Consider the following 26,823-nt stretch of genomic DNA (forward strand, 5'->3'; position numbering starts at 1 on the left):
CGCGGGGGCAACATTGTGAGCTTTATATACTGTTGCAAGTGTGCTAATGATTAACTTGGATCACATCGATTCCTGTACAAAAGGAGCCTCTTCTTGTTTCATACACCAACTTTAAAATTCAAACTGCTTCGAGTCCTTTAACGTTTCTCATTAGCATATCTCAGCATGCTACACATGTCAGACAGATGTGATATTCAATAAGGTCGAGGCTTATTGACTACTATTCCTATTGAGTAACCCATAAATATTCTTTCAAAAGCAAATTTGGATTTGACCGCCGCCTAGCAGGCGCAGTGAAAGAACATTAATGCCAGATTCTGAATCATCAGTTGCTTTTAAACATCAGCATATATTCAACAGTTTAGTTCAGTACTTTATTGGTGCTTTACTAAGTATCATTGGCATAGCATCCCAAGAAATAATAAATAAGTAAATCACAAATAGATAAGATTTGGACAAAATGGATACAATTCTTTATTTGTGTAAATGTGTTTTTGATGGGGTTTCATCTCTGTACTGGATATATAAACATAAATAGGAGTACTCCTCAACGTGTTCTCTTGTGAAGGGGTTAATCCGATTGATTTCGGAAACCAAAATTCTGACATAGCTTCGACGTCCTTGGATGTAAGCATAGTGAGTGGGTACATTTACTTGCAGACAATTGTCCACTTATGTAAAGCCGCGTAAATGCGCACAGGAATCCGATTTAGATTAACAGTGAGTAGTTTGATTGAAATGCTTTGGTTATTCATTTTTATTTTCGGATTACTCATGTATACCCCTTGAAATAATCGATCCCTTATCAGGGATATTTTAGTCCCGCAAAAAAACTGTGTCGTACAAAAAAGATTTATACCCACAAATTACGGCTTGCTTGCTTGCTTGCTAAAAATGCAGGTAGATTTCTTCAAGATATTTCCATTTAATTTTCTGCCACTACAGTGTAAATTCCACAATTGTATCCAAACATATTCAGTATTGTACAAATCCATGCTTCTAGCAAGCCTCGTATGAGCACTACTTGTACTGTAAATACACGGGACACAGCTGTGGAGCAGACTTTTGGATACAGGAGGAATTGAACGGTACTTCATTGATTGTGATGTGTGACATCAATTAATGTCAAAAGTTGGTTGCAGAAATGTCTATTTGGGTAAGAACATCACTCCCTCGTCTCCATTTTAGTTTGATTACTCTTATACTCCATGTATACAGGGAAGTTCGTATGTCACTAGTCATGAAACGATTCATTTGTATTGTTCCGAAAATCTGAATTCTGGTCTGAGCCGTTCTTTTGTAGTAAATGATGACATTTTACCAGAGGTGGATGGTGAGGGCCTGCAAGTCCTTTTACACTGGCCCCCAAAAATATCTGAATCATGTGATGGTAATTATATTTTGTCCATCAATACTTATGATACATTATAAGGCCAAATTGTCTTTTATTGTTTCTTCCTGGCTGCACTGATTATAAAATTCTTCTTTCATACTTAAGCATTTAGCTGCGTTCTTTCTAAATTTTAGCCCATCACATTTCCTCCTTTACTTGTTGTCTGGCTCCGAATACTACCTGGACAACATCAAGATGAGAGTTGCAGGCTCTGGGCCATACAATCAGTCTTTGGCGGCAGTGGCTTAGGAGGTAGAGCGCTTGTCTTGGGGCCGAGAGATCACAGGATCGATTCAGAGTTAAATGACGAGGTATAGATATATACGTAAGGTGCCTTACATAGCTGATGCCATTATGTGTGTGTGTGTGTGTGTGTGTGTGTGTGTGTGTGTGGGTGGGTGTGTGTGTGTGTGTGTGTGTGTGTGTGTGTGTGTGTGTGTGTGTGTGTGTGTGTGTGTGTGTGTGTGTGTGTGTGTGTGTGTGTGTGTGTGTGTGTGTGTGTGTGTGTGTGTGTGTGTGAGAATGGGTAAGTGTGAAGCACGGTTTAAAGCATTTTGGGAAGTCTCCAGTGACTTCAATAGGGCTATATAAATGCTAACCATTTACCATCTAGGAGAAAACAGTTGGTGTAGCCTAGCGCTTCTCAATTATTTTCTGTCACATACAGGGGAAGAACCATAAAATGATAAAGGCCTCGGTGAATGCTCCCCATTCCCAAATCATCGCGTAGGACTTGTTGCTTGTGAAATATAATTTAACTACGTTGACTTCCCTGAAAGTGAACTTTCAACCAAAAGGCAACTCCCCCTAGCAGAGTGTATTGGAGGCTGGCTGGCTTTACTGCTTTGACCTAAAATTTTACCAACCCCAAAACACTCATATGTGACGCAACATTCTTTGAAACACCTACAGACTAGTTTTGCAAGACAGCCAGATTTTCCCCAGCATGTGTACAATCTGTCAAAGCTATAAAGGCAGTCCACCCCTCCACCCCCACAAGATCTCTTCGCTATGAACCACAATCCCGCAAGGAGTCAGTAGTCTGCCTGTGTAATGGAAAAGAAGTATTTTTTCTTCCCAATACTTTATTGATTCGTTTTCCATCCTTCCAGGAAAGTCAAGCGCACAAGGAAGGGAAGCAGCTACTTAAGAAGCTCAAATTCTGTATGGCTTGAACTAGGCTCATGTGTATTCACCTCAATGTACACAACAAAAATAATAATAATCCTGAGCGAAACAAAAATACTCAACCTATTATAACAAACAAGACATAAACTAATGGAATCAAAAGACTTGAATGTCATGATCTTTGTTGATTTAAACCTCACACAAAAACATCCAGCAATCAATTTTCTTCAATTCCTCTTAATTGGGGTCATGGGTGAACTGGGGTTTCCACAGTTAACATTGAGTATGTGGTGTGGTGCACCAAAGACTGGTCACTCTCAAATCGTAGGACTCATAATGTATACATTTGTCCTCATTTTCACACATATAACCAAACGAGGAAGACCAAATGGAAGCTGAGTGCCTGCAGAGCATGCAGAGAACATGGAACCTCACAGGAATGCTGGACCTGAGCTAGCCACAAACCCTACGGAAGAATGTCTGGCATTACAAAAAAAAAGCCAGGAAAAATGTGCAAGCTAGGGTGACTACATTAAACCAATGACTGTTACAGGATGTTATGAAGGTTTTCCATCATAACTAGATATATTTTAAAATACAGTACCATAAAGATTCTGGAGCGGCTTTACTGGGGCTCTACAGATTTCTGATGGGGCTGCACCACCACTGCAACAATTGAAGTATTTACAATCGATGGACTGTTCACCCTGCATTCCAGTCACGGGTAGGTCGCAGTCCGTAAAACAAAAGGTGAAATATTGTTCTTTTCTAAGAATAGAATTGGTCAGTACGAAGTTTGAAACTTTCCCATACTTGAAAGGACTGTTTAAAAACACTTGGCTCGCCAGAATATATCTATGTGAGATTCAATTCATTTAAAATAGAATATAATTTGAGATTGGAATTTATTATCTGACCTTTTAAATATAATATATAAATATATAAAATCTAGACTTAACACTTAAAAAGGGAAGAATGATATTGGCAGAACTGAGTAAAGCATTTTCTGCAGTATGTCACTGTTCACATAATCTGCAGTATATACGCATGTCGAATGTGAGCCAGATTTTCCACGCCTTCTAAAATCTCATCTCATCTCATCTCATTAGCGACACCGCTTATCCTGAGTAGGGTCGCGGGGGTGCTGGAGCCCATCCCAGCGATCATCGGGCAGTGGACACCCTGAACTGGTTGCCAGCCAATCGCAGGGCACACAGGGACAGACAACTCGCTCGCTCATTCACACCTAGGGACAATTTGGACCGGCCAATTCACCTGAAATGCATGTTTTTGGAATGTGGGAGGAAACCGGAGTGCCCGGAGGAAACCCACGCAAGCACGGGGAGAACATACAAACTCCGCACAGGAATTCTGGAGCTGGATTTGAACCCACGCAGGAGGTTCCCAAGACATGAACTGTGCCGCACATGCGCTAACCACTGCGCCACCGTGCTGCCCGCCTTCTAAAATGATTTTGATTAATATCGTATCATACACCAGGAATCTTTTTCAAATTATATATAACTTCTCCTTGAAGAAAGTGCTGTTTTTGCTTATTAGATTTTTGTGCTTTTATTGTACTTTACGTTTAACCCAATTTTAATTAAAACATACTTCAGTTGAGTAAATGCCAGATTATTTCCATTTGTTTTGCTTAGAAGGCAATTTAGCCTGATTTTGGTAAAATAGGTTTACTGATGGTACATGAATAATAGCGTCTTTTTTAATATGATACTTAGGTCAAGGAGATTTGTTTTTAATCCAATACATGTGTCTATTGTGCCTGTTAAAAAAAGATTACTGACAGAGCCATAAGAAAATCGTCATGATTTGCCAATTGCTTTCACCTGCGCTCACTCGTTTAGCCCCAGCTGCCACTCGTTCCCGAATTAGTTTTTCTCCTATTCAAACACGTCATTCTCATTCAGTCCTTGTCAGTCTGTCAGCAAACCTCCGCACATGCACATGCAAGGCAAGTATTTTTGACTCTGGCTCTCGTCTGTCCCCTCCTGTCCTGTATCCTGCTCGTCTGTCCTTGGCTTCCTGGTCGTCTCTGGTTACCCGACTTTCTTCCGATCTCCGGCCATGCTCCGTTCTCCCGTCCCGGCTGCCCGACTTACTTCCGATCTCCGACCACGCTTCATTCGCGAGGGCTTCTTACGCCTCCTGCCCAGCGAGCACCGGATCGTTGTTGTTTTTTCCTCTAGCCCTGACTTCCCTCAATAAAGCATCGTGTCAAACATTACGCATTTGAGTCCACTGCTCGTACCGGTCTTGACAAAACAGTCCTTCATGTAATGTAAGTTATTTGTTAGCTTGTCAGTAGGTCATCTTAGGTTCAGTACACTTTATATATTATTTTAAAAATGCAGCCCACATTTTTATCTCTTCGCCCATTTAACTATGACAAAACTGATCTACAGTATAAGCAGTTTTATGATTGCAGTGTTTTGCTGGATCACTTCCTCAAGTAAATATTGTAATTTATGACGATAGGGCAAAATAGTGTGCAAAAAATATTGATAAATTAAAGCTTTGTGTGCTTATGAAGAGTAGTTGATATCCTTTGTTCCTGGCATGAAGGGCTGGATTTGGTAAGATTATCCACAAAGAATGAAAGGTATGCCTTCTACACATGGCACGAGCCGTATGATCTTCCATATGCTGCAGCAACGCATACAGTTACGTGTTCTCAACAAGGGAGTTCCAGTTGGGTTGATCAGAGGGAGGGGGGACGACTTTTTTTCACTCTACTTGAATAAATGTCCCGTCTTATCACATCATGACATCAACTGAATTAAATTCAATCATCTTTATTGTAATTTATAACAAAATACTGAATATTATTTGCAAGAAGTTAAGACATGGCACTTCAGGATAAACATGTAAACACTTATGAGTGAAAAAATAACAATAAGAGAATGTCACGATAAATGGGCAAACCCGTTTACAGGGTTATGCTTGGATACTAGCCTAAGTTGTAACAATAGTGCAATGAAAATAGTGCATCATAACAAAAATGCAATGTTAAGTAATGCAATACCATTTAGCACCAACAGTAATTCCGTAATTATTTGAGAAATATGATATGAGTCTATGTGTGACTCCAAGAGCCAAGAAGAAATCCACAGGCTCAAGAGCATTCTCCATTCAGGTCCCAGGGCTGTGGAATGCTCTGCACCCTGAAATAAAATCCGCAACCTCAGTGGAAGTGGTTAAATCAAGACTTAAGACACATTTATATTCAATAGCTTAAACTGTCGCTCGTCTTGGGATCAAGAGGTTGCAGGTTCGATTCCCGGCTCCTCCATGTAATATGTCGAAGTGTCCTTGGGCAAGACACTGAATCCCTAATGCCCCCAATAAGCAGGTAGGGGCCTTGTATGGCTGACTCCCTATTGGTGTGGGAGTGTGTGTGTGAATGGGTAAGTGTAAAGCACATTGTAAAGCGCTTTGGGAGGTCTTCATTGACTTGAAAAGCGCTATAGAAATGCAGACCATTTACCATTTACTTATGATTGATGCCTTCATCATACTTTTGTTTTTCTGTCTTTTCCAGATGCTTAGTTGGTGGCGGAGTGAGGGAGAAGGACAAAACTGGGTGAGTCAGTGGACCAGCACCTGGATCTGAGACATTTCATCATCCGCATTGACCAGCCGTCTGAGAAGGGAAGCTGCATTGTCAATGCTTTGGACTCTCTTTTTTAACCATTTCTGTTATTACCTATCTTTATTGTTTATGTTCACTAGGTCTTCTGTATTGTTACCCAAGCAACTTTAATTGCAGTCTGGTCATCCTGGAAGGGGGGATTACCTCATGTGTGGCCTCTTCTTAAGGTTTCTTATTTGAGTTTTTAATTTGCCCTGATGTAGGTTTTAGATCAGGGGGTTTTGTAATTGTGGCCTGTGCAGTCCTTTGAGACTTTTTTTAATAAATAAATGTGACTTGACTTGACCCATTTTTCAATGCAACTAGCAAGATGTATATTGTTTACAGTTTTGCATGCTTCTTTAGGGTGGTGTTGGCCTTTAGAAAGACAGTGTCTCTGAGACTTGAGTCCTTGTTTTAAAGAATCTGTAGCAAAACGGATCAAAGTGGTGGTAGGCGAGGTCAGAAGAGTCCTTGATAATGTTATAAAACCAAGCCTCCAGAAGAACATATGGCTTCCTCAGCGAACTGCATCGGGATTGTTAGAACGTTTTGAGGAGGCCGGTATGCTTGTAAGCTCCTCCCTGCTTCTTGCTTGGTGTTTCACACAGAAGCAAAGCTCGCTTCTGTTATGGAGGAGGCTGAATGCACGTTGGCTCGGGCATGTCGATCTCCCTGACAGCTCAGGACACAGACATACAAGCACATTGACCAAAGTGGGCACAATTTATACTGGCATCATTAACAGAAAGAAGTTTTTTTAAGGTAAGTTTGTATTTTTTATGGTTGTATAGGAATACATTCTCTAAATTCAGGCAGAAAAATGTGTTGCACATTTTAAGGGGATAACGGTGCTTTGATATTGTAAGATATTTTCACACCGTAACACTATTTTATGATATACGTCTTTACAATCGCATGGCAAAGCTGCAAACGTTTACGGCGTTCTTTCTTTTTTGGAGCGTCTGGCAGCTGTTTCAAGGTATGAATTTTGTCCGTGCATACCGCACAGTGCGGCTTGGATGCCGCGCCACAAGACTCGCTCTCCTCCTGTTGGGGAGCGCCAGCATTCTTTGACAGGACAGTCCGACACCATACCACTGGCCGCAGGGTGAAATACAAGGCAGTCATACCACAAAAAGGGGGAGACAAACTGAGGGTTTTAGAATTGGAATCCATTCCAGTTAAGGGCTGACAAAAATGCTGAATGTGCAGCCAGAAAGTGGTGGAAAGGGAGGATTTTCTAGGAAGAGAAGAAATATTGTAAAAACGAGACGGCTTACCGTATTACAGATGACTATTGGGAGAGGAAAAAAGTGCATTTTTAGGCTTCAGGACCATGCTAATTACCTGTAGGTGGTATTTGTCCTATCTGGAGGTAACCCGACACAACTGAAGGATTACCACACAAATTCAACTAGTGGAGGCACCGCATTAAAATGCCAGACACTCAACAATATTTATGGATGGTTAACAGGAGGAATGTCATGATATCATCAAATAGAATAAGACATTTTGGCCCATTATGAGAAACCTCACAAATAGCTAATGTAAAATTCATAATGAATTGTTTTTTTTAAAAGGTGCCATCTTGGTTTTGGAATGAGCCAAAACACTGTTTTGATTCTGCCGTCACGTTCATCATATAGTTTTAGAATCCTGTGCCATATAAAGTTTGATTTGAACGATTTGACAAACAGTAACCCACTGCGGAATTCCAGTAAACTACAATATGACGCAGTTCCACTAAATAACACAAAAACATTGGTTTGGAAAACCCCAAGGCCATTCAACTCACTCTTGATATTTAACTATGGTTGCACGGTGGCAGTGGTGATGTGTGGTCGGGCCTCTTTGGGGTGAAGAGACTATTTTACGCTCATTTCTTGTGGGGCTTTTTTTCCAAAAGCTCCGAGCACAGGCAACCCAACGTGTGCTATGGTAATGAAAATTGTTTGGGGATGACTCTTGGGAGATTCCTAACCCAGTTGCAATTGTTTTTCTTTGGTGGTCAAGTGAGTGAGGGAGAAATGCATGACTATATTTAAAAAGAGGAACCTGAGAGGCTGAGCTGGCTCACTCGATTCCTTTGATTAAGAACAGAAACATTCCAAAAGGTGATATTTGTTAAGTGTTGAGTAGGTAAAATGCATTAATTCACTCCATACTTGTTTTGTAATACAGACATAAAGCATATTTACTTATGCTTATAAATGTTTGGAAATATTAACGTAATTAATCCTTTTACTGTACAACATCGATTGTAATTCTAAATTAGGATGCTTTTTTTCGCTTAAAGGTACATTGTGTAATATTTGACCACTAGATGACACTGTATTATTGAATGCATAAAAAAGCCAGAGTCAAATGCTCACAGCGTGGCAGCAAGATGTCATCAAAACATGGTGGTGACTAGCGGGTATGGATTCCGCTATGTAAAAGAAATGAAATTTTCGCAACCTAGTAAAATACATAAAACATTAACATCGGTCTGATAGTTCAGGAATATTTTGCCTATAATTCAAAAGTTTTTTTTCTTTTACTGAATGAAGCTTCTTGGTACCACTAAGAGGCACTAAATATTACACACTGTTCCTTTGTTGAATACTATTAAGTGGATTCAAACCAGTAATTATCCACTAATGAAGATGGTGAAAGATAATATCTGCATCTTCACCACGTATATGGGCTGAGTTAAGACATGCGAGAATACACGCTGGAAGATTCCTGCCAGCAATAAAGACCACCAGGCATTCAGAACATAGCGTATTCAGTGCCAGTCTAAAAGAAAACATTCAAAAATTTTCATATTTAACACTGATTGATATCACTTTTTTTTTCCAGTGCACTGTCCTCTTTTCTTTGGTCCTATCATTTTTACAGCACGGCTAATTAAATGGGAAACTGAAAAAAGAAATGAAACCAAAATGAGAAGCCATGTTGATAAACTACTCGTTCAAGTTACACGATGGCTTCTATGCATCCACAAAAGTTCTCACAGTAGTTCAGATCGCACTTGTGTAAAACCACCCAGGTGTGGGGGGTGGATATTGAACTCAATATTCAATGTGGTTTGAGTGTACCATCTATATAAGAAAACCAGACATTGCATGAAAAGGAATAAACAAAAAATAACTGTAGTTAACACTAAATTTTGCCACATTTTTTTTTGTTTTCTTTCCGCTGGCTGGATTAAAGAAAAGACTAATGGCATCTAGTATACTCATGCCTACTCCACAGTATTAAATCTGCCTGGTTGAGCTCCATACACACATTATCCACGTATTCTGTCTTCTGAGGTTTATTTATGAGATTTTAAGTAAAGGGGAGGTATAATTTCCCAGCAAAGGACTTTGTGTTGGTTGTTTACAGCATAGCTGGCATTGCAGACTGCCTCAGTGGTTGATGGTTGGTGCTCTGGAGAAAGGAACGGGAAGCACAAGGTCAGTGGGGCGGCATTGGGAAGGAGATCATAATTCTTAGTTAACTAAATGGCTAATATAAAATTTTAACTATTTAAGGACAAAGAAAATTCAAATACGGATTTTATTAATAGTATTAACTGGCTGTGAGTTAAAGGATGTAAAAAAAAAATCAAAGTTCCAATTGATCTATTCATAAATAGGTGTTTATGATTATAATAGAATAAATTATTAGATTAGATTAGATTCCCACAGAAAATTTCCGATGAACATCAAATAGAAAGACTCTATTTGAAATTAGAAAACACTGCTTCTAATGACCACCAAATCTGAAAATCACAAGGTCTCTGGTCTCTGCAGTCTTTATTTTTGAGGGATACAACTAAAGCTGAAATGAATACTGTGTGCTGTTAGTGGAGATTTTTGACCTTCCAAATTCATACTGTGATGCCCTTTCAGGATCTTAGTTTACAAAGAAATTTTACACAGTTTGTGACAATTCTGGCCCTTCTTCACCTAATGCATGAAGGTGAAGATTGAGATGTAAATGAACTCTGATATTTTATAAAATCAAATCTATGATTCAGAAAAAGAGAAAACCATAAAGGGAGGGAAGCAATGAGTCATAACAATACTTGTATGGCTACAGATTTATGTTCCTCCTTTTTTCTGTTGGTCATAGTTGCAGGGCTTAAAACATAGTTTGTTATTCTCGTCTCCCATCCTGGACAGCAGAGTAGTAATCAAGCGAAGATCAGACGTGCCAGAAGAGAATAACAAGCCTGGAAGAAATGAATCAGTGGGAGGAAAAAAAAACATCAGAAGAATATCTCTTAGGCAAACAGAAAGGAAAAGCAAAAACTATTAATTGTTTGCGTTTTGTGAGCAAAGCTAAAACAGTGTCAGGAGCCAGCTTACAAATGATGAGTGTAACCACATATACAACAACTAAAACATTAAAGACTCCCAGGGTTGTAATAGCTTAGTTGTTTTTCCCCAACACCCATTAACATAGTTATTATGTAATCACGGTATTCAACATTTGTGTTTTTATAAAATAATCACGTTTGTTTGTTCTTTTGACTTTTATTTCATTTATTTTCTTCTCATTGACAGGCACCTTCAATGTGAAAAAAAACGCACAAGCAAAATGATGGACATACATAATGGTAAGATCCTTCAAAACCTTTTTGTCTAAAATGAAAATCCAGGTTAAAAAAATAAAAGAATACAATGGAATTAAAGGCAAAATCTTGGAAATAGATCAGGGTTAGATGTTTTCAAATTCTCTTAGTCTAAAATCCACATCCAAACTCTAAAAATAAAACAAAAAAATCAAGCAGAGTATGAGATCAGGCAGGATCAAAGACATTTGCAAATGTCTCTTTTTGCAAATGTCTCTTTTTTCAAATACTGTACATTTTGCTTTTTCAATTTTTCAAGATTTTTTTTACAGCCACATTTATTCTAAATGACTTCATGTCTTGGTAACCTGTCGTGGGTTCAAATCCAGCTCCAGACTTCCTGTGCGGAGTTTGTATGTTCTCCCCGTGCTTGCGCGGGTTTCCTCCGGGCACTCCGGTTTCCTCCCACATTCCAAAAACATGCATTTCAGGTGAATTGGCCGGTCCAAATTGTCCCTAGGTGTGAATGAGCGAATGAGTTGTCTGTCTCTGTGTGCCCTGCGATTGGCTGGCAACCAGTTCAGGGTGTTCCCTGCCCACTGCCCGATGTTTGCTGGGATGGGCTCCAGCACCCCCACGACCCTACTCAGGATAAGCGGTGTAGCTAATGAGATGAGATGAGACTTCTTTACAAGTTTTTTTTTTTTTACAACTACATCCATTTTTAAAGTGCTAATAATTACTTTTAATTGATTTCATGGGAACAAGTTACATTGGCACCAACATTTTTATGGAAAATTAATAGAGGGTGTAAGTGACACTCTGGTATTGAGGTGATTAAATAGACCAGAAAAAAGGTATGGTCAAGCAATGACACAGGGAAGCACTCTTAAGAACTGGCTCTTCGAAATCGTTTTTTTAGTCGGAGCATTACAGTTAGACTTAACTGTTTTGTTAAAGATGCTGTTTTAACGTTCTCAGGAAAAACACAGCCTACAAAATTATCAGAAATTGCCATTAAAGGGAAACTTCCATATTCAGTAGAAACCCCGTATGGTTTCTATCTAGACTTGGACTTCCTGAAATACGTTGATGACATTGAGAAAGGGCGAACCATCAAAAGAATTTCGATTCAGCGTCACAGTAAAGGCACCCGGGCTAGCACCCTCCCTCGGTACCTTAACCCTTCAGGGTACAGTTACCGTCCAAGCCCTTGGGGATCCACCGGAGCACTTGGTTCCAGGCCTCGACAGCCCAATGACCTCCATAACAGCTCCACTTCCTGGCTGCGTGACTACAGGTCATCCATTTCACCACGAGGCAGAGCGGAAATCGAGGCCAAAATCCGTGAATTTGATGAGCAACCGTTAGGGGAGCACATCCGGCCGAATCTCCTCCGCGCCTCCAGTCTCCCCCAGACGGTGCTTTTGAGACAAGGACTTGAGACAACTGAGGAATTGGGAGGCTTAAAACGTTTCAACAGTTTCCTAAGAGATAGAAACAAGTCTTGTGATGATATCTTTGACTCCTCAGAGGGTCCTTACACAGAGGATTGCTCACAACTACTGAGGCACCTAAGAGGTGCCTTACAACATGTAAAGGAACTGGAAAGCGAAGTACGGGTTATTCCGGACCTCAGAGCACAGATAAGCCAGCTGCAGGAGGAAAAAGAAATGCTCCAATCACAAATTCCATCACTCTCTGTTAATGGGACCCATTGCAAGATAAAAAACTTACAGAATGAACCATGTGGTAAACATAGGCCCGAGTGGAGAATGAGCACAGATCTAGATGAGCTTCTGACAGTGACGTCGCTTCAAGCTAAGGTCGCCATGCTGGAGCAGAAGCTACACGAAACTGAGTCGGACCTTCACAGGGTAACAGGTAGGCTGAAGCAGATCCAGAGGGAAAGCAAAAGCAAAGACGAACGGATCAAACACTTCAGCACAACTCCAGGGGTTTGGGTCAGAGCAGAGAGGGTGGTGTTAGATCAAGAGGATGAGATCACGAGGAATGGTGAAAGAACTCACCCTGAAGACAATGTTGAGTCCTCCAAAAGTGGTCTGCCGATGAAGGTTTCCGTTGACTCATCTATGGTCGTCCACCATATAAATACGATCAGGCGACTCCTGAATCAGCTTTGGGAATCTTTGAGTGAAGAGAAATGCCCGGAAGTGATTACTCTCCAGCAGCAGATTATGGGACTCATGGAGATTCTCACTCCCCACTACAGCCAGGACAAAGACCACAAGGGACAATCTGTTTTTCATGGAGATGACCTCAACATGGAGGGGTTAGTGATTTTAGGGATTCATTTTTGCAATTTCATTTCGTGTTATCTTCTCTCATATTTTCCGTCCCTTACATATTGTATAGATGCAAACACAATGCTCTTGATGGTCCAGCGAGCACAGCAGATATCTGCATCAGTCCCCGGGATATGGCGGACACCCAAGCAGAAACAGAACAGGAGAAGATGGCAATATCGCATGGAATAGGATTAGAAAGAACAGATGGAGGGTCGCCATCTGTTGGAAATGATGCGGCAGCGGAAACGTCCGAACCCTCAGGAAAACAGATGGAGGGCGACTCTGGTTCCAAGACAGCAACTCAAGACAGGTGAGAGAGTCCCAACACACTAAGGTGTTTCTCTTTTTCCATGCTTGGCCTTAAAATCTCTCATTCTACCTTTTCGAACAAGTGAGACTGTGAATGTGGACTTTATGTCAGCGTGTCACTTCCTCAACGAACACATGGACAACATTGAGAACCCTACAAATGACACGGTACGTATGTTTATATTTTTTATAGATCTCATGTCACTGAATCCATTTCCTTGTTTTTATCACAGAGGACGGCACTCGTCCTGCTTTTCCAGGACTGGTTCAGTACAGCTGCAGAAGCAAGTTCTGAGGCCAGTAAAGTGGCTGTGTACTTGCGAGAGGTCAAAAGGACAACACCTTCACTTTTGGCATTCCTTGTCAACCTTGCCGATGATAACGGCAACACAGTCCTCCATTACAGTATCTCTCACTGCAAGTATGGTATTGTCGGTCTGCTGCTGGACACAGGTACAAAATGTCCTTGAAGTAACTAACGTACAGCTAGGCGATGATAACGATATGTAGCTATTTTGTAGGACTAAGTGACGTGAACTTCCAGAATAAAGCAGGTTACACAGCAGTGATGCTGGCTTCGCTCACGGCACCTGACAATCCTGGCGACATGGAAGTGGTCCGCAGGTTGATGGAGCTTGGCAGCATTAACACCCGTTCAAGCCAGGTAAATCCCAATGGCCAAGTGATGTACCATTGTAATTTGGATCCGTCCAAAGGAGGGATAGACAAACAGCACAACTCAAGGCTAAGAATTGTCTCTTTTAATTTACGAATGATTTATGTTGCTAGAATACAAATACTTACAATAAACTAAATGATCTATGATGTGCCAATTTTGCTTATTTCAAGATTCTTTCCCCATCATAAAAGCAGATTTCTTTTTGCATGATTTTAATTTTAAATAGTAAAATAATTAAAATGAAGTATCAAGACTATAGATTAAAAAAAAATACAGCACAGTATACATGATTGCTGTCTTCTTAACAAACAAAGAGGAATTTGATAAATGTGTTTTTTTATTTATAGAGTAATCAAAAAATCTGTTTATATTTTGGGGTGGCACAGGGGATGGATGGTTAGCGCGTTCGCGCCACAGTTCCGAGGTCATAGGTTCAAATCCAGCTACCAGCCTTCCTTCCTGTCCGGAGTTTGCATGTTCTCCCCATGTCTGTGTGGGTTTCCTCCAGGCACTCCGGTTTCTTCCCGCATTCCAGAAACATGCCTGTCAGGTTAATTGGCCGGTCCAAATTGTGAACGAGCAAGTGAGTTGTTTGTCCGTGTGTGCCCTGCAACTGGCTGGCAACCAGTTAAGGGTGTCCCCTGCCCACTGCCCAAAAACAGCTGGGTGTGGCTCCAGCACCCCAGCTACCCTACTGAGGATAAGTGGTGCAGACAATGGGTGGATGTTTATATTGAATGTATCATTCCTGTCATGTAAAAAATGACCTTTTCATTAATACTAATGATTTTTTGTCCTAAAAAAAAACTTCAGCGATTTAAAGTGACGATTAACCTTTTGTTTATATATCAGAGCTTGTATTTATTTAGAATTACATTTTAGAATGGATCATTTTCCCATAGTAGCATTTGAGAATGCTATTTTTAAGTTGAGGAGGTTCTTAGACAATATAAAACCACACATCAAACCTGCTGTTACTCAGAGGATCCAGCAGATGTCAGGAATCCACCATAAACAATCATGGAACAATCAAAATTATTAATCCAAAAATGAGTATTGCCTCCTTCCATTATCTGCACTGGTTAACCCCAGTAGGGTCGCAGGGTTGCTGGACCCCACCCCAGCTATATTCGGCCAGTGCGCAGGGGACACCCGGAACTGGTGGCCAGCCAGTCGCAGGGCACACAGGGACAGACAATTCGCTCGCTCATTCACACCTAGGGACAGTTTGGACCGGCCAATTAACCTGACATGCATGTTTTTGGAATGTGGAAGGAAACCGGAGTGCCTGGAGGAAACCCACCTAAGCACGGGGAGAACGTGCAAACTCCGCACAGTAAGGGTGGCAGCTGGATTTAACCCCAGAACTATGCCGTGGACCACTCGTCCGCCGGGCTGCCCAAGACTGCTTCCTTTTTCGTAATTTTTTGTTTTTTTCATTTTCAAAGACGGGCCAGACGGCTTTGCACTTGTCCGTGCGACACGGGCGAGTGGTGATGGTGCGCCTGTTGCTGAGCTATGGCGCCGATGCTAACGTACAGGATGCTCAAGGAACAACTGCTCTTATGTTCGCTTCCGAGAGAGGGTACACTCACATCGCCCGCCTTCTGCTGGAGAGGACCCAGTGCGATCTCGCCCTGACTGATCAGGTGATACTGCAAATTAAATCGAAATGCTGCCGATGGATCTGGAAGTAGATCACCCAGAGGGGGCGTTTTCTACTTCGTAGCTAACAAAGTACACAAAAGAACATAATGTAAATATCTTCTTGTAGCCACTGAGTGAAAGATAGAAAATACTATGGCTTCAACATATTGATCCTTTGTGTAAATAAGACATATTCAGTACAGTGTGTGTGGGGGGGGGGGGGGGGTCGATATTGGTATTTTTTGGTATCAATCCGACACTAGTAAATACCGGATATAGTGTAAACAATTCGATGTAAAACCTTTAACAGTATAACAAATAAATTACTTCAACAACAACAACTTTTTAAGAACAAAAGTCAAGGAAGTCAAAACAAAAAGCCTATAATCCAAATACCCTAAATTTGCCAGGGATTCCAAAGTATGTTTTATAATCTCGTGCTCTTTTATAGAGCTGGAAATATGGTAAATGTATTCGGAAATGCAATACTACCATTGAATGCTTCAACATATGGTAACCATTTATAAATGAATCAATTCATTTTAGTTGTGACCCCAGATTCCCTAATATTTATGTTTCATGAAATCTGTTTTTATTTTCTGTTTTAATCTCATGCAATGTATTGTTTGATGTGCTTTATTAATGAAAAATAATGCCACGAGGCAAGGAGATTCTGTGCCTCACTCTTTAACTGAGAGCTCTCAGCACAGTATTATGTTACATACTAATTGTATTTATAATATCCATAATATAATGAGAAAATTCAGTGATTTCCAAGGGAAAACAGAAAAAATGTATATGCTGTATTTAAAATGAAAATAAGGATGTTAGCATTTATAGCTCCTACAGGAAGAGATTATTTTGGCTTTGAATCAAATTACAGTCCCAATAAGCTTTTCTTGAGACTCATTCTGCAACTTATAACAATGTTTCTACTATGTTTATATTATGTAGCACTCCCTGGTGGTGGTAGGTCAAGAAATTTGTATTTACATAACATGAGACTTACCGTATTTTCCGCACTATAAGGCGCACCTAAAAGCCTTTATTTTTTTCAGAAGCCGACCATGCGCCTTATAATACAGTTAGCCTTATTTATGGATCAATATTAAGTCGCAAAGTCTTGCAATTAATGCAGCAGCCGCCAACTAGATTTTCCCCCGAACGCAAAGTAGTCCGCCGTGTATGCTGGGATTTATTTACCGGCGTTTCATTGGCTAACCAATGTGTCAATCATCATTTGAATCAATCACTATTGGCTAAAGTTATTCGGAGGTCAAGGGGCGGATCCTTTTTATCATTTACAGGCTAGCATCGGCTAAAAGCGCAAAACAAAGCCTGCAATTGGCCGAAAAAGATGTATCAATCATCAGTTGAATCGATCACTATTGGCTAAAGTTATTCGGAGGTAAAGGGGGCGGATCTTTTTTTTTATCATTTACAGGCTGGCATAGGCTAAAGGGGCAAAACAAAGCCTGCAATTGGCCGAAAAAGATGAATGTGAATTGCAAGTTGGGTTGACGGCATAGAGAAAACAGTATTTTACTATTCTGTACTGTGTTTGTAAATATTTTACTCTCCTGGATTTACTACACTCACGGATATAAGAGGACCATGGTTGCACATTATTATTGAACACAACGACTTCGGTGAGCTACTCCGGCTATATATTTTCCCTGTATCTTGTTTCAGACTGAACTCGATGTTTCTGTGATAAGCGGTGCAGATAATGGATGGAATGGAGTGTCTATTTTTAAATTAAACTCAATTCCAAGTGTTTATTGTCATATGCACAGTAAAGTTGCGAGCGAAAAATAAAATAGAAATTAAGGAATGGTTGGCATTTCTTGAATCCCAAGACTTTAACCTTCCGAATGATATTTGGAACGATGCATTTGAGTGACATCGTACAGACACCGCATCCGCACGTGTCTACGACACGTATTTGCGTCTTTGCAAGCTTTAAGGGGGTAATAAGTTGGACTGAACTATCTGACTGTTTTGTCCACGTTCCCATTGTAGCGCCTTATAATCCGGTGCGTCTTATGTATGTCAAATATAGGAACAAAAACTTTTTCGGGGTGCGCCCTATAACCCGGTGCGCCTTATAGTGCTGAAAATACGGTAAATGGAGCTGTCATGGAGCTGTCATGATTGTCAGCCATCTTGCTGCTAAGGGTACCCCCGAAAAAGGCTGGGAAGAAACATGGTGCGGGTTGGTCACTTGAGTACCCCCAGATTGTATATTGCCTTGTTCTTTGTAGCACTCGTTTTCGGTTGAACTACTCAATACAGCGTCATGTAGTGTTAAAATATTACTTTAAGTATTTTTCCAAATATATTAGTTAAATGGTAGAGAGAATTACTTTGTTTTAGAAGTACACTTTCAACCCCCCGACACAGACCCACTTTAAAATGTACAATAACAAAAAAAAAGGATGCAGCCATGCATAGGGATACTCGAAGTGTGCCTTGGGCTGCCAACAAATTGAGTATAGGACACAAATCGCCGGATTTTGGACCCCACAGGCCTAATCTAAAACCATACAGGTCTAGCAGTTTGAATGAAATTTTCTTTGATTTTTTTTCCCCCTTCAGAGTGGTCGCACTGCACTCTCCATTGCCACGATGGCCTCCCACAGCGACACGGCGGCCCTCTTGCAAGCCCACGCAAAGGCTCGGGCTCTATAGTGATGTACCCCCAGATTTGATTTCAAGATCACCCTATTTTATGACTTGCAAGCAGTTTTGGGCGACTTACTTAAAAATAGTTATTAAAGTTACTTCGTTTACATGTAACTCAGTTACCCCCCAGATTATTGCTACCAAAAAAATAGCGTGTCATTCTGAAAGTAACAGTTTAGTTTTATATTACCGTAATATACCCGCATAGAAGCCAATCAGCCAAGAATGCTTAAAAATCACCAAATACTCTTATGAAAGAAGTAAAAGAAATGTGTACACAAACTTGTGGAAGCAGTGAACCCTTCATATTTCTTTCTTTATAAATGTATTTCAATTTTGAGAGCTTGCATACTAACACTTCGCCTGGGTTCAGTACAAGATGTTTTCCTTTGTTCTGCAGGCATGATTTATTGAAAAAAAAAATATCGAAATCTCTTTAAATGAAGAGACCAATATTCAGCAAACCTTTATCGTAAATTCTGTGTTTACATTTTCCTGATTGATCTGAAAGGTTCGTTGTTCTTGTATAACCCAAGCTCCCCATCTTTTGGTACTGGTGACAGACAAGCAAATATGCGCACATAAGCTGACCCCCTGATTTTAGTATTTTATTTTAAAGTTGTAAATTTGGCTTAACCAAATTGAATATATAAGGTAGGGAGAATATCTGTCGTCCTCATATTCTATGCTTGAGATGGTAGCGCAGTGCCTCCATAACCGTGTTCACATGTTATTTGTAGGCAGATATAACATGCCCACTTGTTGTCTTTAGCGGATTAAAGGTTGTAAGTGCCAATATGAAGCAGAATTATACAGCAGATCATCAAAATTCTTTATCTGCATTTAATGAGTAATGCAGTAACCCCCTAGCATGCAATGACAATTGGCTTACAATTTTTTTTTTAAATAAGTAACGCGTTACCATAACCTTTTACCTGGAAAAGTACTTGCGTTCCTGTAGCAGGTTCCATTGTACTGTATTAGCCCAACACTGTTTGCAAGTCGACAATTTCACCTGAATAGACTCCGCACGATCAGTGTGTTAGTGTTCTGCAATGATTATTTATGGATTATTGTCAATGCCTCATTGCTGCTGTTCATACTAATGTTGTATACGTTTTTATTGTTTACCCACACAATAAAATGTGTTTTTCTCTTTAACGAAATATACATTATTGTTTTAAATGCTGAATCTTTTCCTTCAATAAAGCTCTGAAAAGAGAATGAATATCGAGTCCAGGCATGAATGATATGGACATACTGTGGGGTTCAAGTTAGTTACACAAAAATGACATACTCAAACATTTACATCAATGAGGCAAATAAACTGTCGGATTTTTAGATCAACTCGTTTTTATTCTTCCTGCTGCACGGAAGGTCGCATGTTTCACTGCAATCTGACAGATCCGATTTGAAATAAACAATTTTATTCCAACATTTAAAACAATCCTCTTTGTAAAAAAGGATAAGACAGACCTAGTATTAGTTTAATTTTGGACGAGCATATGAAATACAGAAAAAAAGGCATCCATATACTTATTTCATACCTGTCAACCTCCAGGGCTCCAATCCCTTCCAATCTCTCGTATTTTCCCTTACAAAATAAAAAATAATCTTACACCATATTTTTTTTCAAACGTGTTTATTTATGTAGTTTAACATGTTACATTGTACTTGTGTTTCGTTATATCATATATATTGTTGATTAACATTTTGTTGTGAGATCCTGAGTTGCTCGACATGAATGAGGTTTATTATAAAAAAAGTTCAAAAATGAAGTAGCTTGGACGTTCACTGTAGAAGGAAAAAATACATGCAAATATAATTAAGTACAATAATAGATTTTCTTATTCAAATTATTAATTCATTTTCTGCATTCAATTATTGTTGGTAATATACTGATTAAAGGGATAACCACAAACCTGTCTTTTTTAATTTTCTCCTTTTATACTTCTTTTATTCACTTCTTTACACAACATAATAATTCGTAATATAATGCATCAAAGCAAGTGAACCGTTTGAGAGACAGCTCTCTTTATGAGTTGAGCCCAAAAAGCCAGTTCTCTAAAGAGACAGACTTCCTTTCATTACGTCAAACCGCTCCCTTCGTTTGCAACGAATAAAAACGGTACCGAGATAGAGGCTTCTGCGGCGAACGCGTTTGACTTGATTGATTTGCCGTTTGGTGATAGTCGGTGTATACCGGATGGTACCCATAATTGACAAATTTGCGTTTTTCCGTATAGATTTTCTCGTACGTCGTACAAGTCTTAAAATGCATAATAAACTTTGTATGGCAAAATTGACAGGTTGACAGGTATGTTAAAGGATTTTTAGAAAACCCTCTTTTTCAATTAAGCACAGCACGTGCAATGTTCCTCCCCACAATGCAGTGATGCAGTGTTTACAGACCAGGTGAGTTTGCCTGTGATGTGCACACCTAGGAATTATGTGCTGCTGACCACCATCACATCCTTGTTGTTGATGAATAGTGGGGCACGGTTCGGCTGTTTAATGTCAAAAGCTTGGCATGTATGTTAACAAGTGTGCCCTGAAACTGGTCTGTTTTAGTCTACAAATGACATACCCGAGAGATTTGATACGATCGTCTTGAAGTCACGACAAATCGAGAACGCTCCGGTGGAGGAGCACACACGTGGGATGTGCCTGCAAGACCCACTCGTGATGGCACGCAAGAGTGACTTGAAAGCTCGAGAAATTTGTTTATGATTTATAACCATTAGGAAATAATCTGTAGAAACATTTCACACTTGGAAACGGGATTAGCTCATGTGCGTACCTTCAAGGATTCTTCATTTTCCTCATGTTGAGGTTTTTGAGTTTTTCCTTGCCCTCATGTAGGTTTTACATCAGGTGATGGTGTAATAATAGTCTGTGGTTTGCAAAAAACGGTGGCCTGTGCAGCCCTTTGGGACTCTTTGAGATTAAGGGCTATACAAATATGACTTGACTTTCAGTAGTGGTTGGGTTTGGTAAGGATCTGGCACTGTCAAACCCCAGTCATGAGTTGCATTCATTGTAATGATGATATACGTTCTTTTCAAATTTTAAAGTCTTCAACATCCGCTTTCTGATTTTTTCTCTTGCTCAATGTCTTTTTTTAGAATACATTTGTGTCCTCTTCATTTAAAGAGACGATGAGTATTATTTGTTCATTTATTCAGTCACCACTAAGTTTGGCGCTTTGTTCACTTTTAATCTTTTGTCACGAAAATATCTTATCAGGAAATTCTGTGCTTGTAAGACAGTTTAAAGCAGGGGTCTCCTAATGGGAGCTGAGGTACCTGCGGACCTGCTCCGAAAGCAGCTCACCAGTGCCTGGCTTGTCATTGGGATTTTCTACACAAAAAAACATTTTTTTAGTGGTTGACAGATTCTATTTATCCTACTTCCAATAATTAACCTGGTAATAATATAGTAACAAATTTGTAATAGCATGATAAATTGTTATTGTAGTAATGCACATCAAACTGGGTTTTCTTTGCACTAATAGTAACAAAAAAATAGCTCCTTGGTTTAAAAAGGCTGACTATTGCACTGCACAATACAGCAATGCCTAATGCTCAAATATTTCAATGTGCCTTTTAAGATTTGTTTGGGGCTTTTCCTTTTGTTTTGTTTTTTGGGATTTTGGTTTTATTTGGATGAATATGCATTTCAAATTACATTTGTATGCCATTTCATCAAAGCGTCAGACCACTAGATGTCCCTTTATTGAGCCAAGCAACCGAAAACGAGTGCTATACAGCAGAAAGAAGAATACACATTTTTAGGACTCAAAGTGAGCATTTTTTTCTATTTTTTTCCCCAGCCTTTACGTGAGGTTTTTGTGTTTTTGATGTTAGCCATAGCACCAAGATGGCCAGCAATACGTCAGCTCCTTCTGGGTGAAAAATAAATACAAATTTCTTTACCTCTCAAGTGTTTACAAAAATGCACATTTATATAAGAGTTCATGTATTTTTCTTATTTTTAAATGAAGGTAATTTTGTTTTAATGAATTAAGTCATTTTTACAACTAGGAGTCTCTAAATATTACACACAGTCCCTTTAATAGGAATAAAGCTGAAATCAAAACATGTTTTAAAAAACAATATGTTAACAATATTAAAAATATAAAAATAAATATTAATCACAAATAAAATTCTGTTTTTCTTTTTTTTTTTTAAAATAGAATAAACTTCCAAACAAACGGTATTAAGTACTAAATATACTGCCCGGTGATTTATTGCCACTGCTGTTAAAAAGATAATTGATGCCATTTACCAGTGTATTGCAAGAAAAAAAATCAAATATAGATATTTCAAAGTGAATAAAAAAACCGACCACAAGTAGAACCAGATAGTTTTTTAATAAAGTTTTCTTTACCGTTTCCTTCGTTTTGAGAAAAACACTAACAAAATAATTAAAGGGCCCCAAAAAGTACAAACAATAATATGACACAATATAAACAACAAGTGCATGGTGAGATATAAACCGTGAGAAAGAAACATCAGAAAATCCCACAGCATTTTATATGGTCTGACACAGAAATAAGGCTGGCTCGTTAAAAAGAAAAATACAGTAATAACCCTGAAAACTTTGGTGCATAAATTGTATTACTTACAAGCCGGAATGCAGTGCTCTCTTTGTACAAATAAATTATAAGAGCTGGCAACACTTTATCTAAAATCTTATGTACATGTTCTGGATTACATACATTATCAAAAAACCTCATGAAAACCTATTTACAAAGCAATCAGCCTCTTCCTCACTGTCACACACACACACACACACACACACACACACACAAACAATCACACGCTTTTTTTACAAACTTCCATGCGACAGGGAAGGCATTCAAAGAGGGCTGTGCAACCTAGGGCGTCACGAGGTTCAAATATGGCCGTGGGATAAACATCAGCACTCACATGCGTCACGGTGAAAACGTACATAAGCAAAATGTTTACAGGTTTGTGAGCAGTGGCAATACAGGGTGTCTCCAAAAATGTTAACACGTTTTAGCAGCTGAAAACTCAAGTATTCATATATGGAATTCAGTCAAGTGATGAATGCCACACTTGACTTTAAAGAAAGTAAATGTATTCTAAAATTCTCCTGGAAGTATTACAATTTAGGAGGGAGTTCAACAAAGAGTCACCATCACTTGAATGAGAGAAAGGTTTGAAGCTAATGACACTGTTCATGACGTCCTGAAAAGAACTTTGGGAATTAGAAATGTCTTAATTTTTTAAGAAGTTACATTTTTTTTCAGAAATAATCCACACACATTGTTAAGGTGGCAAATGATTAGCTGCAAATGTCCTTTTTAAAAATGCAATATCGACACAAGTGTCACAAGCAGTATCACCTGTGCCCGCTCATTTGGCGCCTGCCGCTTTGGGCTATCTGATTGGTTCGCTGTCCCTTTTTAAGCCCAGTCCTTTCACTCGCCTGTGGTCAGTCCATCAGCGAACCTCTGTTTCTACAAGGCAAGCACATTGACTCTGACTCCCGTCAGTCCCACTTCTTGCACCTGTTTTTCCACCTGTCCGTTCCTGATCACCCAGTTTGTGTCCGGCTTTAACCTGTTTTCTGACCCCGACCACGTATGCTCTCCCGTCCCGGCTTATGACCCGTTTTTGATCCCGACCAAGTTTTTGCTCTCCTGTCCCAGCTATCGACCTGTTTTTTCCGTCCTTGACACCGCCATCTCCCGCTTCGGAAGATCCATTTCCGTATTCGGATCACGATCAGATTGTGTGAGCGGCTTGCTTCCCGAGCACCGCATCGCGGGCGCTGCCCTTCCTCTTTCTATCAATAAACTTGTGGTTAACGCTGCGCATTTGGCTCCCGATTCCGTTCTGGTCGTGACAATAAGTGCATAGAAGCCAATTTCCAGCAACCACCCCTTCAGTGTTCTAATAGTACATTGTGTTTTCTTATTGCACTAGAAAGCTAACGGATGATTAGAAAACCCTTATGCAATGATGCTAGAATAGCTGGTTACAGAAGTTATAACGCTGACCTTCCTTTGAGCTGGCCAAGTATCTGGAGCATTGCATTTGTGGGTGTGATCAAACTTAAAAATGGCCAGAACAAAAAAAAGTTTGTGTGAGATAGACATTCATTCATGTGAGAAATTGCCAAGAAACTGAAGATCTCCCACACCGGTGTACTACTTCCTTTTGAAAACAGCAAAAACAGGCTCTAACCAGAGTAGAATGAGACGTGGGAGGCACAACCAAGCAAGAGGACAAGTACATTAAGTCACTAATTGTAGAAGTAGACACCTTACGGCTCTTAAACTAGCAGCTTAGTTAAATAGTACGCGCAAAACATCACCGTTAACATCTGAAGTGAAGTGGCGAGTCTGAGATGCTGGCCTTCAAGGCAGAGTGGCAAAGAAAAAGCCATATTTTAGACTAGCCAACAAAGGAAGAGATTGATATGGGAAAATGAACACAGGCATTGGACAACTTCTTGGATTAATAAGAGTATGACCTTTTGAAGGAAAACACAAGACAGTTTTGGGTAACCCCAAACATTTGTTGACGTCGACAAGCCCCTACAGAACAAACATTACTGGAAATGTTTAAACCCAGTCTCAGAAAGTCTTTGTGGCAAAAAAGTTATAAGCTAGGCATTTGAAAATCATCCGTCCATCGCATTGTGAAACATCAATGGAGAAGTTCAATTTTAAATAAGTCCATACTTTTAAAGTTTGTTGCAGAAACTTTCTTGGCTTGTGTTATCATTGCAACCTCTGTCAAGTTCCCTAAATTGCAAGTGAAAGTATTGCAATTCTGAGACAATCTTGAATAAATTCTTCTTTTTATAGCCTTTTATGTCATGATTACCGATGCACCTGTGCCTGTTCCTTTTGACGCCAACTGCCTAGGACTATGATTGGCTCCTTGTCCCTAATTAAACCCACTCCTTTCTGTCACCTGTTGTCAGTCCGTCTGCGAACCTCAGTTTACATTAGGCAAGCCTTTTTCGACTTTGACTCCCACCTGTTTTTGCCCCAGTCTGTGCCCCGGCTTTCACCCGTTTTTGATCCTGACCACGTCTACTCTCCTCTACTGGCTTTCAGACCCCGACCACGTTTTTTGCTTTTCTGCCCCGGCTACTGACCCGTTTTTCCATTCCTGACACCGCCATTGCTCGCGACGAAAGTCCCATTTCCACGTTCAAAGCGATCTGCTTCCCGCACCCAGCGATCACTGGATCGTGGGTGCAACCCTTCCTTTCTTCCAATAAAACAGAGAATGTCGTGATTACCTAACTGGAGCCACCTGAGGTAATCAGCTGGCGTGCTTCCTGATTGGTGGAAGCTTTCTACTTAAGCTGTCAGCGTCCAGAGATGGACGTTCGAGTGTACTCCTCGTTTCCATGAGTGAGCCTCCAACATTCAAGGTACCCACGATCCCTTTGTCTATTCCAAGCCTGTTTCTCGTTGCCTAACCCTTTTCTGTTACAAGTTTACGATCTACTCTCCCGCCCCGGCCACCGACTTACCTGCTACGTTGCTCGTTACGCGTTTCACCACGGAGCTGCCATTCCGTCCTAAGCGGCTTTCTGCCACCAAGACCCGACGTCTCAAGCCTGCTCCACCGACCCTTGTCCAAATAAACTATAAAACTGACGCTATTGGATCCGAGTGCTTGTTCTGGTCCGTGACAGACAAACGTAACGCAAGTGGGTCCTGTCATTTCAGGGTTTGCGCTGGCGTCAGAACTGTACTTAGAACAGGCCTTTCCTTACTTTCCCAATTTTACGCTAACAAATAGAAGGAAAGAAAAAACTGTGGGGACATGCATGGAGCTACTCTCCACACCACCGCACCCCATAGCCCCATTCCTCCTACCTCCTTGGCTAAAAGTAAGATCAAATCAAGATGATAACAAATTCTAAAGGCTTTTTTAACTAAGTTGGGCATTGTGAACACATACTTGATAGACTTTCAACTTTTTAAGGACACCTGAAATGACAGACCTCACCTTTAAGATATAGTTAGTTATTTCACTTGTAATGCGTTTTCATAACTTAAGTAGCATCCATCACCTGGTTTGAGCTATCAGCCGCTAGAATATGTATATATTTTTTGGAGACACCCTGAATGTGGACGATTAAAAAAAATGTGTTAGTGGTCTGTCTCATGCTGGGCTCTCCCTGTTAAAATTGTGATAATAACGATTATACAAGAAACATAATGGCACACAACAGTGATCGGATTGTGAAACATGCCTTGCATTTTTAATTACGGGGATAGGCAACTTTTCTGGCAGCCACCAAAAACACTTAAAGGGACAGTTTGTATTTTTAAAAGTGTCTCCTAGTGGTTCACAAAACATTTTTAAAACATTAATATTGATTCAAAGGATAAGCAGAAATACATGAACTAGTATATACAGTACACACACATTCAAGAAAAAAGTTGTAGGTGAAGAAATTAGCAGAAAAATATTAGTAGTT

The 26,823-nt window shown here is 40.0% G+C and overlaps 1 protein-coding gene across 3 annotated transcripts in view; it reads left to right on the top strand.

Annotated features, from left to right (window-relative positions):
- The first annotated feature begins 6,782 nt into the window (after nucleotides 1-6,782).
- Nucleotides 6,783-26,823, top strand: part of LOC148374510 (KN motif and ankyrin repeat domain-containing protein 4-like) — a 31,018-nt gene continuing 10,977 nt past the window's right edge. Inside the window, exons 1-10 of one of the 3 annotated variants that reach the window (XM_088337186.1) lie at nucleotides 6,783-6,935; nucleotides 9,543-9,613; nucleotides 10,709-10,761; nucleotides 11,698-13,009; nucleotides 13,093-13,335; nucleotides 13,418-13,502; nucleotides 13,568-13,787; nucleotides 13,856-13,998; nucleotides 15,462-15,662; nucleotides 18,259-19,573. In XM_088337186.1, the coding sequence (XP_088193312.1) occupies nucleotides 9,576-9,613; nucleotides 10,709-10,761; nucleotides 11,698-13,009; nucleotides 13,093-13,335; nucleotides 13,418-13,502; nucleotides 13,568-13,787; nucleotides 13,856-13,998; nucleotides 15,462-15,662; nucleotides 18,259-18,351 (2,388 nt within the window). In that variant the 5' untranslated portion in view covers nucleotides 6,783-6,935; nucleotides 9,543-9,575 and the 3' untranslated portion in view covers nucleotides 18,352-19,573. Of the gene's footprint in view, nucleotides 6,936-9,542; nucleotides 9,614-10,708; nucleotides 10,762-11,697; nucleotides 13,010-13,092; nucleotides 13,336-13,417; nucleotides 13,503-13,567; nucleotides 13,788-13,855; nucleotides 13,999-15,461; nucleotides 15,663-18,258; nucleotides 19,574-26,823 lie in introns of those variants that run through there. The other 2 variants (XM_088337198.1, XM_088337194.1) reach the window with 2 other exon arrangements.

The sequence above is a fragment of the Urocampus carinirostris genome, chromosome 1 (genome assembly GCF_059441175.1).
Source record: "Urocampus carinirostris isolate Australia breed hairy pipefish chromosome 1, RoL_Ucar_1.0, whole genome shotgun sequence".
Lineage (NCBI taxonomy): Eukaryota > Metazoa > Chordata > Actinopteri > Syngnathiformes > Syngnathidae > Urocampus > Urocampus carinirostris.